Source organism: Heteronotia binoei, chromosome 12 (assembly GCF_032191835.1).
Source record: "Heteronotia binoei isolate CCM8104 ecotype False Entrance Well chromosome 12, APGP_CSIRO_Hbin_v1, whole genome shotgun sequence".
In the NCBI taxonomy this organism is placed as follows: domain Eukaryota; kingdom Metazoa; phylum Chordata; class Lepidosauria; order Squamata; family Gekkonidae; genus Heteronotia; species Heteronotia binoei.
In genome coordinates this window covers 47896801-47912931 of record NC_083234.1, presented here as the reverse complement: position 1 = coordinate 47912931, position 16131 = coordinate 47896801, and the positions used below count along the sequence as shown (strand labels likewise).

Below are 16131 nucleotides of genomic sequence, written 5' to 3'. Positions count from 1 at the left end.
TCTTACATCATTCACTACTCCATTTTATCCTCACAACAATCCTATGAGAAAGATTAGGCTGAGAGAGTGTGGCTGGCCCAAGATCACCCAGAGAGCTTTCATGGCAGAGCTGGGATTTAGAACCCAGGACTCTCAGATCCTAGTCTGAGACTTTAGCCACTAAACCAATAGTCTGAGACTTTAACCACTAAACCACACTGCTCTCCAATGCATCCCTTCCAAGTGCACACAGCCCTAAGCACAGCCCTCCGCAAGGATCAGTGGAGTTTTTCCACTCCCCCTGGCTATTGGCCAGGTATGTGGAGTGCTGGAGCCTATTATTTATAATCTGAAACCTGTTAGGATGACCTCTGGGCCATACATATTAATTATTCCTTTGCCAAGCAAGTTTTCCCATTCAGTTATTCTCTTGTTCCCTCAATGAGAGGAGCAGGAAAGGAGTTACATGAGCTTATGTCCCACCTCCAGCCTTTTCCTAAGGGAAAAATATTTGAATAAGCTAAAGTCAAGATGTGGGAGTGGAATATAACTCTTTGGAGATTTGGAGGTTTAAAATGAGGTATACGAGGAGTGAGGAAGGGATGAAAAGGGGGTTCTTGAATGACAAACACATTCACTAGATGGGCATTCTTGAATCTGATAGATGATATTTGAGATTCCATAGCCTTTCAGGACCCATAGTAAAAACTATAACACATTCCTAATATAGATCAAATCAAGATCATTTCTTAGAAGCAGACATACAACAAATGGAATTTTCTAGCATTTCATGCCAAGTTCCATCTGGAAAATTTCCCAAGGAAAGCAGGAAGATGGCTGACTCCAGCATCTGCATTCCCTCAGGGATCAAGAAAGAAGTGCATGTATAGGAGGCAACGAGTGCTGGAAGAATCTGGTTTAAACTTACCTCCTGCGCAGATACTAGAAGGTTTTGCAGCCAGAATTTCAATGCAAGATTTCTTTAAAATCTAGAGGGGAGGGAGAAAAACGTTGATGACATTTGTTCAGTAAAATACAGAGTTCTGTTTATATAGCAAAATCATACTCAGGTTAAGGAAACAGCACAGATAGATTCCCCCCCCCCCCCTTCATGTGTTGCTCTCATAGCAGCAATTGTAGTCTTTTCATGTGGCAAACACATCTGGCAAAATCTTTCTGAGACCAAGTGCCTTGCCTCCTCCAAAGATACTCATGCTTAGGCAGGCACTTCGAATGCTGTGGACCATTTGCCAGCTACTGTCCTAGCCTATTAGCTTCCCCAGGGGGAAAAGGATGGCAGCTTTGGATGCATGAAAAGAGGGATGCCTTATCATCATTGGATAATGTACTCCCAATTCATGCAGTAGATAGTAAAGCATCCCTTTTTTGTGCATCCCAAGCTGCCATCTTCTCCTCCCTTGGGAAGCGGATGCAAAATCCAACAACTGTACAATGCACTGAGAAAGCACTCTTCAACCTGTGTAAAAGCAGCCCATGTCTCACCCAGTTGATAGGTTAAAATTACTCTGCTGTTATTATTTGACCAACACACATACCCCTGAGATTTTGCTGAACCAGCAACTTTACTAGCCTGGATTTAAACATGAGATAAAGTACTGAAAGCTACTTTGTGTGAGGTGCCAGCTTTAAAACTGACTGGACCACTCCTGTTTTGATGTATAATATGTCACCCATAAACTGGTTCTGTGTGGGAGGCATATGGAATCAGCTAGATACACCCCTGGATCTATGACAGCATTAGGTAGCGTGAGGCAGTCAGTGTAGGAAGCAGATTTGGGGGCAACCAACTATATATTTTTTTAGTTTATAAATGTACTTTTGCACATAAGGGGTCCTCACAGAAACACAAGAAGAAAAACATTTCAGAAACCCCCTGCCTCCATCATCCCAAATCTCTTCCCCTAGAAGTATTACAGGTTCATTCACATCACAAATAATTTATGGTTTGCTTGAATGTAGTGTTTAAGCCAAGTCTACAGCCAAATACTCATACCCAGTGCTTATATTTAAAAACCTGTGACAAATTCTTTTTTTCCAAGGGAAAAAAGGGGAAAGGACCTGTAATATAACAGCCACCAGCTCTCAATTTATCAAAATACCTGCCTGCAAAAGGTGTAAATGGAATTAGGCCCTCTATATTGCCTTAAAAGTCTCCAGAGATGGAAAAAGAGGCTTCAGGGCTTGTACAGGCACTAAGGAACGGAGAAAAAGACAAGTCTATGTTCTTCTAACCAACTGACACTATAGAAAGTAAAGATAAAACCTGGAAGAGAGCAACAGAGGTGTCCAGTCCAGACAGGAAAACAGGAGCTGCCAGAGATAAAAGCAAGAGAAAAAAATAAAGAAAGCAGGAGTTACAGAAATGAGCCTTGCAAAAGAAGGGTGCAACACAGGAAAGAAGAGAGATAACTACATTGTGACACAGTATTCAAAACATGTGTATATTTTTATGTGAACGCAAACACCAACAAAGCTCTCCTGGCCTTGGACCCACATATCTGCAGGACTGTCTCTCTTGCTATGCCCTGATGTGACAGTGTCATTCATCTGGGCAAAGCCTTCCAAAGGTGCCACCCTGCAAACAGGTAAGATAAATAGCTGCCTGTCTCTGATATGCCCCCCACTTCGCGGAATAGTCAGTCTGTGGAGGCCAGCAAGGCTCCCACGCTTCTGTCACTCCACAGACTGGATAAAACAGAATTGTTCAGGAAGGTGTCTTTATAAAGGGTATATGGCTTTAGTAGAATTGAATGGTTCTGGAGGACACTTTTTATAAAAAGAGAACTGTAGTCTTTTCCTGTTTTTAGTGTATGCATTATCCTGGTGTTACTGCTCTGTCTTTACTTTTGTAATTCTGTTTCCTGCATTATTTATCATATATTATGTCTGACACCTTTTCTTTTTGCATTTTCCCCTAACTTTTGTGATCCTAGTCCCATTATATTGTTTATTGGTAAGTTATCTGATTACATTGTTTTTATGTCATGTGATCTGCCTTGAATCTGAGCAAGGAATACAAGATATGAATTTTTGTTGTTGTTTCAGTCTGGGGACAAATTAAGATTTTTGGTGGAGGGATGCGCACATTCCTTCTGTTCTTGTAGTTGTTTTTTGGAGGGGAAGTTGTTTTTTTTTTTTCGTTGTAGTCATTTTTCTGGGGGAAATTATAGTTTGGTAGACAAGCACATAGTCCTCAGTCTGTGCCATGGTGGCTTCACATGTTCTTGACTAGTACGTGAAGCAATTTCTGTACAAAAGCTCACAATGCCCAGCTACTTCATGTTCCTTTGGGTCTTAGGCTCAAAGCATTGAGCATGAGATGTCTGTAATGTATGTCAATGAATCAAAAGTAGGTTTGCAACTTACAGATGTGCACACCTGAACAGCACATATTCAAGACTGGTACAGCAGAGACATTGTCTGCAGTTTTTAATGCAATAATTCATAACAAGAGGTGACATTTATCAGAGACTGTAAAACAAAATATTTCAAGTGGGCTAATATTTTTAGCTTGTTTTATTTTAAGCAAAAAAAAATCTTTAATTGTGTGTCTGTGCCCTTTATAAAGTTTATATGTCCGCTACCTGGAATTACATTTTATGATACACATTGGCCCGACAAGGTCTCATTTATGTCAAATCTGGCCCTCATAAAAAATGAGTTCGACACCCCTGCAATAGAGATTCTGCACAGAGATTTTCTTCTATCCCCCCCTCCAATTTTTTAAAAAATAACTGGTATCAGGAATGTCACTATAATGTTTTAATACTCTAGCGATACATCTATGAATAATACTTAAAAATTAAAAAGCCACCAGAAGTGGGGGAGGGAATGACAAGTGTGAAGGAAAAACGAGGTGGATCTGGTAGAAGGGAAATCTGCCTCCTTCTTATCTGTTCTTTTCCCCAAACCACATTGGGTTTGATCTTCCAAGGAAGGGAATCAGCAGAACTGGTGAGGTGGGATGACCTGAAAATATGGCTAATATATGATAACATTATCTGGAAGCCCAACTAAAAACTGCTGCCATTTGAGGGGGGAGAGAGAAGCAAGAGAGCCATGTGGAAGCTACCAATGTTATTTCTTGCTGTGCTGAGACTTTCCTCTCCTCCTCCTAACCTTTCCATCATGAGACTGACCCTTCCCTGCCCTGATTGCTGCTATTAAACTTGGCAGCAGCCAACCAAATCCTAGCTCAGTTCTAAATTAAGCTGCCCAGGCTTGAGATCTTCTGATTTATCACACACAAATACAGGCACAGAGCAGGACAAAGAAAGAAAAACTCTTCTGGAATTCATTAAGAACAGCTGCAAAGAGAATGGTGGCTGAAAAACCAAATCTCCTTTAAAATTGCAGAACACCTGATGGTCCAGTATAATTTGGCACACAATTCAGGCTGGATGAAAAGTTAGGAAAGCCAGAAGAGAGGCAGGTGGCCAGTTTTGCATTGCAAGAAACCGCACGAATGAAAAAGTGCTTCTGTGGCCCTTCTGTTCAGATATCTCCCAACCCCTATAATTCTTGACCAGCAGAGATTAGGAACAGGTCTTGGGCACACATGTGCCCTCACCATACAACTGAATTTAAATGTTTATTTGAACAAACACAGGATCTCCCTGACCCTGTTAGATTAACGTACTTTAAACAGGTTTAAAATACAGAGTCAAGAAGAGCAGGCGATCATAAAAGCATCCCAGTTTATTCAGTTTTTCTACATAATGAGGGGACATTCAAAACATCACAACAAATGCAGTCTCAAGCAGGATGCAACATGATGTTAGAAGTACAGGCTAGAAGAAGGGTTTAATCTTGGTGACTTGATACTGTGTCCCCTGGAGGGGACAAAATGATACTGTTAACAACTGCATTTCCAGATACCAACCAGCTTCCCTGTTCTAAACAGAGCACATTTTCCATGAGCTGCCATACAGAAACAAGATTGTACTCCCCAACAAAAGACGCTCTCTTATTCAGATAAAATGGACAAATTGAAATGCTTTCCCCTACACTTCTGTCATACTCCAGCTCATTTCCAGAATGCTCTCTTGCATGGCTTAAACACTCAGACAGCAGTATTATAGACATCTAAATTGTACTCAAAACTGGTTTAATTGTGCAGCAGCTTGCACAATTAAACCCTTGCCCCACCCCCTGGGTTCTCTTACAATTGCCAGCCTCCAAGTTGATCATCCAGAATCACAACTGATCTCCAGACAAAAGAGACAAGTTCTCCTTGGGAAAATGGTGGCTTCAGTGGGCAGACTCCATGGTAACTCATCACTGCCAACCCCCCTCCCCAAGGCACCACCCAAAAATCTCCACAAATTTTTCAAACTGGAGTTGGCAATCCTAGATCCACTGCAAACATTTACAGCCCTGCTGCTTGTTCAGGATACTTAAGCTACAACAGTAAATTTGGAAGCAGGAAACTATCAACATCTTTGACATCCAAAGACCTCTTTATAAATGGTTCTTCATTCTTTGCTCTGGGCAAATAATTCCCTAGAGTCTCCAGCTGAATATCTATCTTGTTTCTCCATTTCTTCTTCAGCTCAGCCCTTGTTACTGCTTTCTCCACAAGAGGCATCACAGACTGTAGATAAATGTAGCTTTTGGCTGCAGCGATTCTAATTTTACAAAGACGTAAAATGAACACAATAGCAAGTAATACTTACAGAGTCTATGATCCCCTGGAGTGCTTCAAAGCCATCATTCACAGGGAAGACATGATCCTTGCTGTCAGCGATGCGAGCCAGCTGGAGTAACAGCAACAGTTTGGTAAGTGAGCCAATAAACAATGACTTCAGGATGCCTTTCTACAAAGCTTGGTCCAGTATCAAGTGTACTAAGGCTTCAGCCAGTTTTTAAGAATTTTGAAGGAAATATAATCAAGGAATGCATATGCATCCTGTTGCCTCGCTTCCATATGCTGACCAAACAGACTTTGCAGGTTTTTGAATCACCATAAAAACCTGGGAAGCCTGTTTTAACTAGAGACAATAGTGTTTCAGGAAGGGGATGGGAAAACACGCACTCTACAAACAATGGTGATTCTGCCACACCACCTTTAACTGTAAGGCTGCAATCACCCACACTAAATAATGCACTTTCAATCTACTTTCAATGCACTTTCCAACTGAATTTTACTGTGTGAACTGGCAAAATCCAGTAGGAAAGTGAATTGGAAGTGGATTGAAAGTGCATTATTTAGTGTGTGTGATCACAGCCTTGGTCTCCAGCCTCTGCAGATTCTCACCTTCTGTCTTCTTTAACTACATGTATCAACCAACTAAATTGAATTGCCTTAGGCTTTTTTCCTTTTATTCTGTAATCTGCATTATTTGTTTTGTCTGCAAATTCTGCACCCTATGTGTGCAGTCCTATGGCATTATTCTCTTGATGTGTTGTGCTGTGTGACTGTATTTTTAACTTCTGTTATCTGCCTTGAGTCTCAGATAGAAAGGTGGACTATAAATACAGTCCATAAAGAAAGAAAGAAATAGTCTGTGCTGGAGAACCATGGTAGAAGATGATTCAGGTTATTCATAAGGGTAAAATCATACATGGGTAAAATCAGAGCAGGAGCCTCGGTTTTCAAATAAATTTTATTTTCTGGGGGCCTTCCCCTCTTATTTTGGCCCTTATGGGGCTTCTTCTTTTGCCTTTGCCATCCAAAAACCACACCTCCTCTTCCCTGCCACACACAGTTTCTTGTTTGTTGTTCACTCTCTCATGTATACAGTCCTGTTTAAGAGCCAATCTTGTAATTAGCAAATAAAAACTGTTCCTTGCTGCTGGATCTCTTTTCATTTATAAAAACAAGTATTCTGGAGCAACTTGCCAAGTGGTATTAAAAAGTAGCCACATGACATGAAGGAGAAAGAAAACATTTGCTTTGCATCAAAAGCAAATCACAGCCCTGAAGACAGGGCAAAGCTCTTCTTGTAAAACCCTCAGTTAATTTTTTAAGAACACCACCTCTCTCCCTTTTATTCAACAACTGTGCATCCAAAGGGCTCTATATATCTGATAAAAAAGTATTCAATTATTATCAGGGGTTATTGTTCAAATTATCCACATAAGTATTTTAATAAATACCTCTACTCGCTATCTACACAGCAATGCCAAAATACATGCAATATTATTTGTGGGGTTTTGCAACTGTTCTTTAAAACAAAGGCTCCATTAAAACAGAGGCCCCGTTAACACAAATTATTTGCCTCAGATCAGATGCTGTGGGGAAGTGGGTTTTTTCCTACTTCCCCACAATATTGTGGTGCATTTGTGCACCTCCTAGGGTTTCCTTGCCCTTTCCCAATACTTCTGAAATCTTTTTTGTGGAAACATTTTGAGAAAGATATTAGCAAAACCTGGATGGCTACCATGTGGGTGGGAAAGTAAGGGGTGAGGTGGACTTACTGGCGATCCTTTGATAACATTTCCTGTGTGTGCTGGAAGTGACATCAGTGTATTCTCAACAAAGTCAGTCGCATTCTAGCATTTGGTGGTTTAATCCAGGGGTGGGGAATGTCCATCCTTGAGACCACTTGGTCTGGCCCTTGAGGATTGCTGGGCCGAGCTGAGCCACATGGCGGCCTCCCTGGGGCCCGGTTGGCTGGTAAGGATCGTGAGGCACAGCTGCACTGTGCTGTGGCCTCCCCGGGGGCTGGCTGGCAGGGATTGTGGGGCCCAGCCACACAGTGGCTTCCCTGGGGCCAGGCCGGCCAGGATCACTGTGGGGCCTGGAAAAGTCACTGTCACAGTTCAGGTAAGTTTCCCCCTCATTTCTTTATTTCCCTTTCTTTCTATTTCTTCTCCCCATTTCTTTGTTTCCCTTAATTCCTGTTTCTTTATTTCCCTTTGTTTCCCTTCCCTCAATTCTTTATTTCCTTTTCTTCCCCTTTCTTCCCTCCTTTTTATTTTCCTTTATTACCCTGTCTTACCCCCATTTCTTTCCATTTCTTCCCCACCTTTCTTTATTTTCCTTTATTTCCTCCATTTCTTTATTTTTCTTGCTTCCCCACATTTTTTATTTCCCTTTCTTCTCCCCTTTATTTCTCTTTCTTCCCCCCATTTCTTTATTTTCCTTTATTACCCAGCTACCACCAGTTCAATTTGCACTTGATTATCCCAGATGGTATGGCCTAATATGCTAATGAGCTTGTGACCTAATATGATAATATTAGGGGATGTGGTCTAATATGCTAATGAGCTCCTGCTGGGCTTTTTCTACCAAAAAAAGCCCTGGACCTAGGCATATGCCTAGGGCCGTGGGTCGAGGTGTGTGTGTGTGTGTGTCCAATCAGGCTCTTGCCGCATTACTTCAAATAAAAAAACAATTATTTGCATTAATTTTGCCAGCCTGAGTTGTTTTGCCTCCCTTGACGAAGCACTGTTTTTAAAGCTGACTATTTTGTATGGCCTGCAAATGATGTTATAACTATCCAAATGGCCCTTGGCAGAAAAAAGGTTCTCCACCCCTGGTTTAACCATGATTTTGCTCAAATACTTGAGCATCCCCAGCATCCCCCAGCAAAGCATTGATATCACTTCCAGGAACATGGGTAGTGATGTCAGCGCATCCCTCCCATTTTGATGATAATGATGATCAGTGGTATGGATTACCTGCTATGGTGTGGGATTTGTGGCCATAATGGTTTGTTAGCCGCCCTGAGCCTGCCTGCAGGGAGGGATATAAATCCAATAAAATAAACAAATAAATAAAATCTTCTGCCCCCAGCAAGAATTTAGGAATCCTACCACCTGCACAGCAGCCATTTTTCCTGTCCTTCTCTCCATGGTAGTAATTTCCTTCCCTCAGTTGACAACAGAAATTGGTAACTGAATATCATTATAATAATATACCAATCTAGTGTTGCCAGGTCTTGCCTCCTTGCTAGCAGGGGACTTCAGGGGGCATTCTTAGAGGGGCAGGGATGTCCCCCAATATGATGACATCACACAGAAGTTACATCATCACATTAGGAATGATTTACATCATCACATTAGCAAATCTGCCGTTTGCAGTGCAGGGATCAGTCCCATTAAATGCTTTTTACAAGCAGGGGCCACATGCATCTGAACTGTACATGGTGAATTTGCTGCTTGGAATTCAGGCACACAATGACCCCCGCTTGTAAAAAGCATTTAAAGGGACCCTTTAAATGCTTTTTACAAATGGGGGCCACCAGAGCCTGAACTGTGAGCAGCAAATTGATCCCTCTCCCTCCTCCTCTGCAAGATTCAAAGGGCCCTCAGCTGATCAGTGGGTCATGTGCTCCAGCTGATTAGCTGGAGGGCCCTTTAAATCTTGCAGGAGGGGAGGAAGAGGGGTGGCTGCTGCTGGATGCTCTTGGCAGCGGATAAAAGCCTGTGAAATTGGGGGATCCCTGATTCCACTTAGGGAATGGTGTAACAATCTGCATATCAGGTTCTCTGAATTCCCAGTTTTTGTTCTTTTTTTAATGTATCCCTCCTTTTGTTGTGGAGATGTGAGAGTAAAGATGCTAGAGACTGACTTGAAAAGAAAAATAAAAGCTGGGAATTCAGAGAACCTGGAACACAGATAGTTATAATAATATTCAGCTGCTGTTTTGTTTTTTTTAAAAAAATACTCAACAAACTGAAAAAAGCCTTAGTTGTACAGAAGAGGGAGAATGGCCACTGCTGAGGGACTGGGGCAAGGAAACAACAGGAAAACTTTGCATGTGGGAGCTTCGTTGCTTCTGCACTACACAAGCTTGCCTCCAACTAGGAAACATCTAACTATTCTTCCCCCCTACTATGAGCAATAGTATTTAAAAGCACCATACAGGAATTCAAAACAACCAACCAATGTTTCAATGTACATAAAACAAAGGTGGGCAAACTATAGCTGTATCTGGCTTGCAGGAGTGTTTCCTCTAACTCTCAAGCTGCTTAACAATTTGTCAGAACCATCAGCACACGCCCAACTACAGGGTCAGATAGCAGGCTGATTCTCCCAGAAAACTGCCACACTAGTCAAGAGTCATTAAGACACTGCTGGTGCTGGAAACAGAAAGAGCTGCCATCCATGCCAAACCCCTCAAAAAAACAGGTGCATACATAGATGTGGCCCACAGGCTGTAAAATCTACTACCCCACACATAAAAGCATCATTGCTGAAAGCTCATTCTGAGAAATGAAGGCTCCATTACCTGAGTTTCATTGAAATCTTTCACACCAACACAGTATACAGTTGCTCCCAGATCACGGGATCGGTTAGCCTGGAGCAAGAGGATAAAGATAATGCAATTATGTAAACATATTAAAGGTGTAACTCAGTGTTTTGAGGAGGGCAGAAAGCTGTTCCTGTTGGCAGCAGAGGAGAGGACTCACAATAATAGGTTTAAATTAAGAGCGGAAAGGTACTGGCTGGATATTAAGAAAAACCCTTTTACAGTAAGAGTTATTCAATAGTGGAGTTGCTGACAGTCTTTAAGCAGCAGCTGGACAAACACTTGCCAGGGATGCTCTAGGCCAGGGATGTCAAACTCATTTGTTCTGAGGGCCAGATCTGACATAAATGAGACATTGTTGGGCCAGCCTATATGTGTACTTATTTAAGATTAGGTAACAGAAATATAAATTTTATAAAGCACATAGACAAACAAAGATTTTTTTTAAAAAAAAAACTTAAAATAGTCTTAAAACATTAGCACTTGTTGGTCTTAAAGATGCTTTCTTTGCATCCAGGGAACTGGGCAAAAGAAGCTCTGGCTCTTTCCTTCCTTCTCAAAGGAACCAGGAGGAGGAGGTGCCTCAGCCAAGAGAAGGAAGAGAGAGAGTTGACTCAGTAGCTCTGTTGTGCAATTGAAAGAGCCCGGCAAAGCAAGCTCTCCTTCCCCCGCTTCTTCCCAAGGAGAAGCCTCAGCAAGTGGAGAAAAGAGAGACGGAGGAGGAAGCAGACGACAGTCAGTTGCTTTGGGAGCCTGATAGGAGCCCTCCGGAGGCCTGATTCGGCCCCCAAGCTGCATGTTTGACACCCTTGCTCTAGGCTGATCCCGCGGTTGGACTAGATGGCCTGGATGGCCCCTTCCAACTCTGTGATTCTATGATTCTATCAATTATCATTTTCACTATGGTGCTTCTTTTAATGTGCTTTTCCCATGAGCAAGTTTATCAGGCTACAGAGAGCTCTACCAAAATGTTATTGTAAACTGTCAATCTGGTTAGATCAATCAAGGTGCTGGTAATGACCCTTGGAAGCTTTTGTGGCTTGGAAACTTCATATCTAAAGGGCAGCCTCCTCCTAAATATCTCTGTGTGTCAGCTTTGGTCCTCAAACTGCCACCTACTGGTTGCTTCTGCATTTAAGTAGTCCACCTGGCATCAACTGGAACCCAGGTTTTCTAACCCTCATACTTCCCACTTTCAGGAGCAGATTCCCAGAGAAGGCGAGGGGAGCGCCATCTTTATACATTTTTAGAAGTTGCTGCAAAACAATTTTATTTCCCAGGGCTTTATATGAGGTAAACACTACAGGTATCTAATGGCAGCAGGAGGTAATATCTTGTGGGTTTAAAATTGTAATATTACTTTTAAAGTTTCTTTTCTCTTTGTTGATAATGTTTATAATGCCATAGCATGTTCACTTGGGAATCATGTGAAGTTCCAGGAGTCGAATGGGGATACTGGTGATGGAACTCTGCATCACCATGGCATCCAGCAAGCAAAGACGAACCAGGTAGTCATCCATGATCTGGTCTTGACTGTGCTATAATCCCAGCAGTACAGAGGGACAGAGGGTGGTACTGCAATTTCCGAATTCCCTGCTGATCTGGTAACCCAAGAAGTCTCATCTGGCTCTACAAAACTGCTGACTCCAGCCTGGCTGCTCACTCTGAGCAGCTCACAGATGGACTCCTTGTTTGATTCCTTGTTATGCCACCTGTCCGCCTCTAGAGATAACCAGCCCTGACTCCATGAAGCCATTTCTACTATGGCCATCAAGAGGGCTAGGTAGACATAATTCTAAGGTCACCCAGAGGTCCCAGGATGAACATTAGAAGAGCTAGATAATGGACTTGCGCTGCAGTCACACACACTAAATAATGCACTTTCAGTCCGCTTTAAGTGCACTTTCCAACTGGATTTTGCCAGTTCACACAGTTGGGAAGTGCACTGAACGTGGAATGAAAGTGCATTCTTTAGTGTGTGTGATCGAAGCCTTGTTGTCTTACCTTCTTGCATATGCAGATTTATTTCCCCCATTTTAGATTTCTTAACAATGTTGCTCAAAGTGACTTTTCCCCCTGGACCAGATTAGCTTTTATTTTTGAAAGCAGTCTTTGCCTTTGAACGGTTAAAGCTCGAAGTGCTATTTTTGTTGGGGAAATAAAAATCCCACCACAATCCCTACATTGTCATAATCACAGGCACAGTTAACAATTCATGCCCATTTCTAATCCAAATGGTTCCAGATATTTGCCCTGTACAAGTTGCAGTTCATCAGCTCTTTGATACAACAGTATTCTCAATCTTGGGCAGATGAATAGTCAGCTTTATTAAAATATTAATTTCCTACCAGGAGCCAATAAACTATGTACAACCCTCATGACTTCATGTTGTTCTAGCTTAGAATTTATTCTGAAAAACTAAACCTAACAATTTCTGACCATTTTGTCTGCTAAACGCTTTGTCAGCTAAATTCCCTTTTAAAGGTCTGACAAAATTGTCTTGTTCTCTCTAAACTTTCTGCTTTCTGTTTTCTTCTAAGTAGCTGGAGGGCAACAAAGGGGTGGGGATCATATCCTTTTACAAAATTAATGTAGGGAGCAACATCATCATGCAGATATGATGCCTCCCAGCCTTGACACCCACTCCACCCTTTTTTTAAAAAAATAAACAATAGAGGGAAGATTTCTAGTTTGGAGCTCAACCATCTGCCTGGTCTAACTATGAAGAATGGGAGTAGATTTGTTGACCAGGGAATACAAGTCATGGCCCCTGGACCAATTACAAGGATGAACTGCTGGAATAAAATTTATATGTATCCACAAGAAGTACAGAAAGCATTCTATCAATGCAAAGCATTACATCACACTGAGATGATCTCACAGCAAAGGCCTTTAAAGCAAAACAAAGTTTAAAGGTATGCAACTGGTGATGGGTTGTTCCAAGTCTTCCATCCCCACTTGAAGGGTTTTTTTCCTTCCCAGGGCTCGTAAATGTATCCAGCTTGGCTGAATTTCAATCCTGTCTGACCCTGAATTGCCTTCTAATCCAATTAGCCCTAACATTGCTTGTGTTTGCTCTGCTGGGATCCATGACCCTTGGACAGAATCCTAAGCAAATAGAAGAACTGTCCTGCTGGATCAGACCTCTATCCCAGAATTCTGTTTCCAACAGCAGGCAGCCAGATGTCCCTAGGATGCTCACAATCAAGGCATAAAGATAATGACCCTCCCAGTTGTTTGTCATGGGCATCTGGCATTGGGATACCAATGGCGTGCTGCCTCAGTGCATGGAGCTTCCATTTAGCTACCATGACTAATAGCTGTTGACAGATCTCTTCTCCATGACTGAACCTTTTTTAAAAAGCCATCTATGCTAGTGGCTGTCACCACATCTTACAGTTAATTATGTACTATGCTCTCTCTCTCTCTCTCTCTCGGCTTGACTTCGCGAACGAAGATTTAAGAAGGGTGCAGTAGTCCACGTCTGCTGCAGGCTCGCTGGTGGCTGACAAGACCAATGCGGGACAGGCAGATCTAGCCACAGTGGCTGCAGGGAAAAGTCTGATTTGGGGTTGGTGCTGTAGCAGTGCGATTCTTCCTCAATCTCCTTTTGTCCTCAAGACCAGCTATGCGTGCATTCTCAAAGGAAGAGACAGCCTGGTGGATGGTGTGCCTCCATGCTTTGCGATCTGAGGCTAGGTCAGACCACAGGTGATGGTTGATGCGACAGGTGCCAAGGGATTTCTTCAAGGAGTCCTTGTACCTCTTCTTTGGTGCCCCTCTATTTCGATGGCCGGTGGAAAGTTCGCCATACAGAGCAATCTTGGGAAGGCGGTGGTTTTCCATCCTAGAAATATGCCCTGCCCAGCGCAGCTGCGTCTTCAACAGCAGTGCTTCGATGCTTGTAACCTCCGCCCTCTTGAGGACTTCAATGTTGGTCACAAAGTCACTCCAGTGGATGTTGAGGATGGTGCGAAGGCAGCGCTGATGAAAGCGCTCAAGGAGTCACAGGTGATGACGGTATAAAACCCACGATTCGGAGCCGTAGATGAGGGTTGTCATCACAACCGCTTTGTAAACACTGATCTTTGTGCCTTTTTTCAGATGCTTGTTGCTCCACACTCTTTTGTGCAGTCGGCCAAATGCACGATTTGCCTTTGCAGCCTGTTGTCAATCTCCTTGTCGATCTTGGCATCTGAGGAGATGATGCACCCCAGGTAGCTGAACTGCTGGACTGTCTTCAGAACTGATTCACCCACAGTGATGCAGGGAGGGTGATAATCTTCCTGGGGTGCAGGCTGGTGGAGAACTTCTGTCTTCTTCAGACTAACTTCTAGGCCGAATAGCTTGGCAGCCTCTGCAAAGCAGGACGTCATATGCTGCAGAGCTGATACCGAGTGGGAGACGAGTGCAGCATCATCAGCAAATAGTAGCTCTCGGATGAGTTTTTCCATTGTCTTGGAGTGAGCCTTTAGTCGCCTCAGGTTGAACAGGCTGCCATCAGTGCGATAGCGGATGTAGACACCATCGTCATCATCTAGATCTACTGCAGCTCTTTGAAGCATCATGCTAAAGAAGATCGTAAAGAGAGTTGGCGCAAGAACGCAGCCTTGCTTTACACCTGTGCCTATTGGGAAGGGCTCCGAGAGGTCGTTGCAGTGTCTGACTTGGCCTCGCTGGTCTTCATGTAGCTGGATGATCATGCTGAGGAACCTTGGGGGACATCCTAAACGTTCCAAGATTTGCCACAGGCCTTTCCTGCTAATGGTATCGAAAGCTTTGGTAAGGTTGACAAAAGTCACATATAGACCCTTGTTCTGTTCCCTGCATTTCTCTTGGAGCTGCCTGAGAACAAATACCATGTCGGTGGTGCTCCTGTTAGCTCTGAAGCCGCACTGGCTCTCTGGGAGGAGTTCTTCTGCAATGGTGGGCACCAGTCTGTTCAGGAGTATTCTGGCAAGGATTTTGCCTGCGATGGAGAGCAGGGTTATACCCCGGTAGTTGGAGCAGTCTGACTTTTCTCCTTTGTTCTTGTGTAGAGTGATGATGATTGCATCGCGAAAGTCCTGTGGTAGTTTGCCTTGTTCCCAGCAGGTGACAAGTACTTTGTGAAGTGTACTTTGTGAAGTGTGCTATGTAGTACTGTGCCCCCATGCTTCCAGATCTCTGGTGGGATTCCATCAACTCCCGCTGCCTTGCCACTTTTAAGTTGCTTGATGGCTTTAACAGTCTCTTCTAGGGTGGGGATCTCATCCAACTCTGTTTTCACTGGTTGAAGTGGGGTGAGGTGGATTGCTGAATCTTGAACTACACGGTTGGCACTGAAGAGAGTCTGAAAATACTCCGACCACCGGTTCAGTATGGATGCCTTGTCTGTGAGGAGCACTTGGCCATCTGCACTACGCAAGGGACTCTGAGCCTGATATGATGGGCCATATACTGACTTCAGGGCTTCGTAGAACCCTCTTAAATCACCAGTGTCTGCACACAGCTGGGTTCTCTCTGCAAGCTTGGTCCACCACTCGTTCTGAATGTCTCGAAGCTTGCGCTGGAGGATGCTACATGCAGCGCGAAAGATGTACTATGCACACTACTGCAAGATGTGTGCTCTGTAAAAATAACTTCTCAAGTGGGGCCTACAAAGGCCACAACCACCTGCCTGACTTCTTCAAGATGGGGTTTCTGCTCTGAGCATCACAGTTCAACCTTCCTAATACTCAGAGCAAGCAGCATTTCCATTCATGATAGATGCATGGAGTTCGCTCACAGAATCTCCCAGCTGCCCATGGTCTTTCTCTCTCACATCTCTGTGGTAATTGAACAGGATTTTTGTGATGCTTGTTTCTTGCAGCAAAGTAACATTTCAGGAGGAACAGGAGCAACTTTGGGTGGAAGGAAGAGAGAAGGAAGGATGAAGCTAAGCACCATGCTG

At 43.3% G+C, this 16131-nt stretch overlaps 1 protein-coding gene across 1 annotated transcript in view; it reads right to left on the bottom strand.

Moving 5' to 3' along the window:
• Positions 1-16131, bottom strand: part of ANTXR1 (ANTXR cell adhesion molecule 1) — a 168673-nt gene that overhangs the window by 115412 nt on the left and 37130 nt on the right. Inside the window, exons 7-9 of the mRNA XM_060251262.1 lie at positions 10179-10247; positions 5676-5756; positions 908-968 (exon numbers count right to left, since the gene is read on the bottom strand). Of these exons, the coding sequence (XP_060107245.1) occupies positions 908-968; positions 5676-5756; positions 10179-10247 (211 nt within the window). The remainder of the gene's footprint in view (positions 1-907; positions 969-5675; positions 5757-10178; positions 10248-16131) is intronic.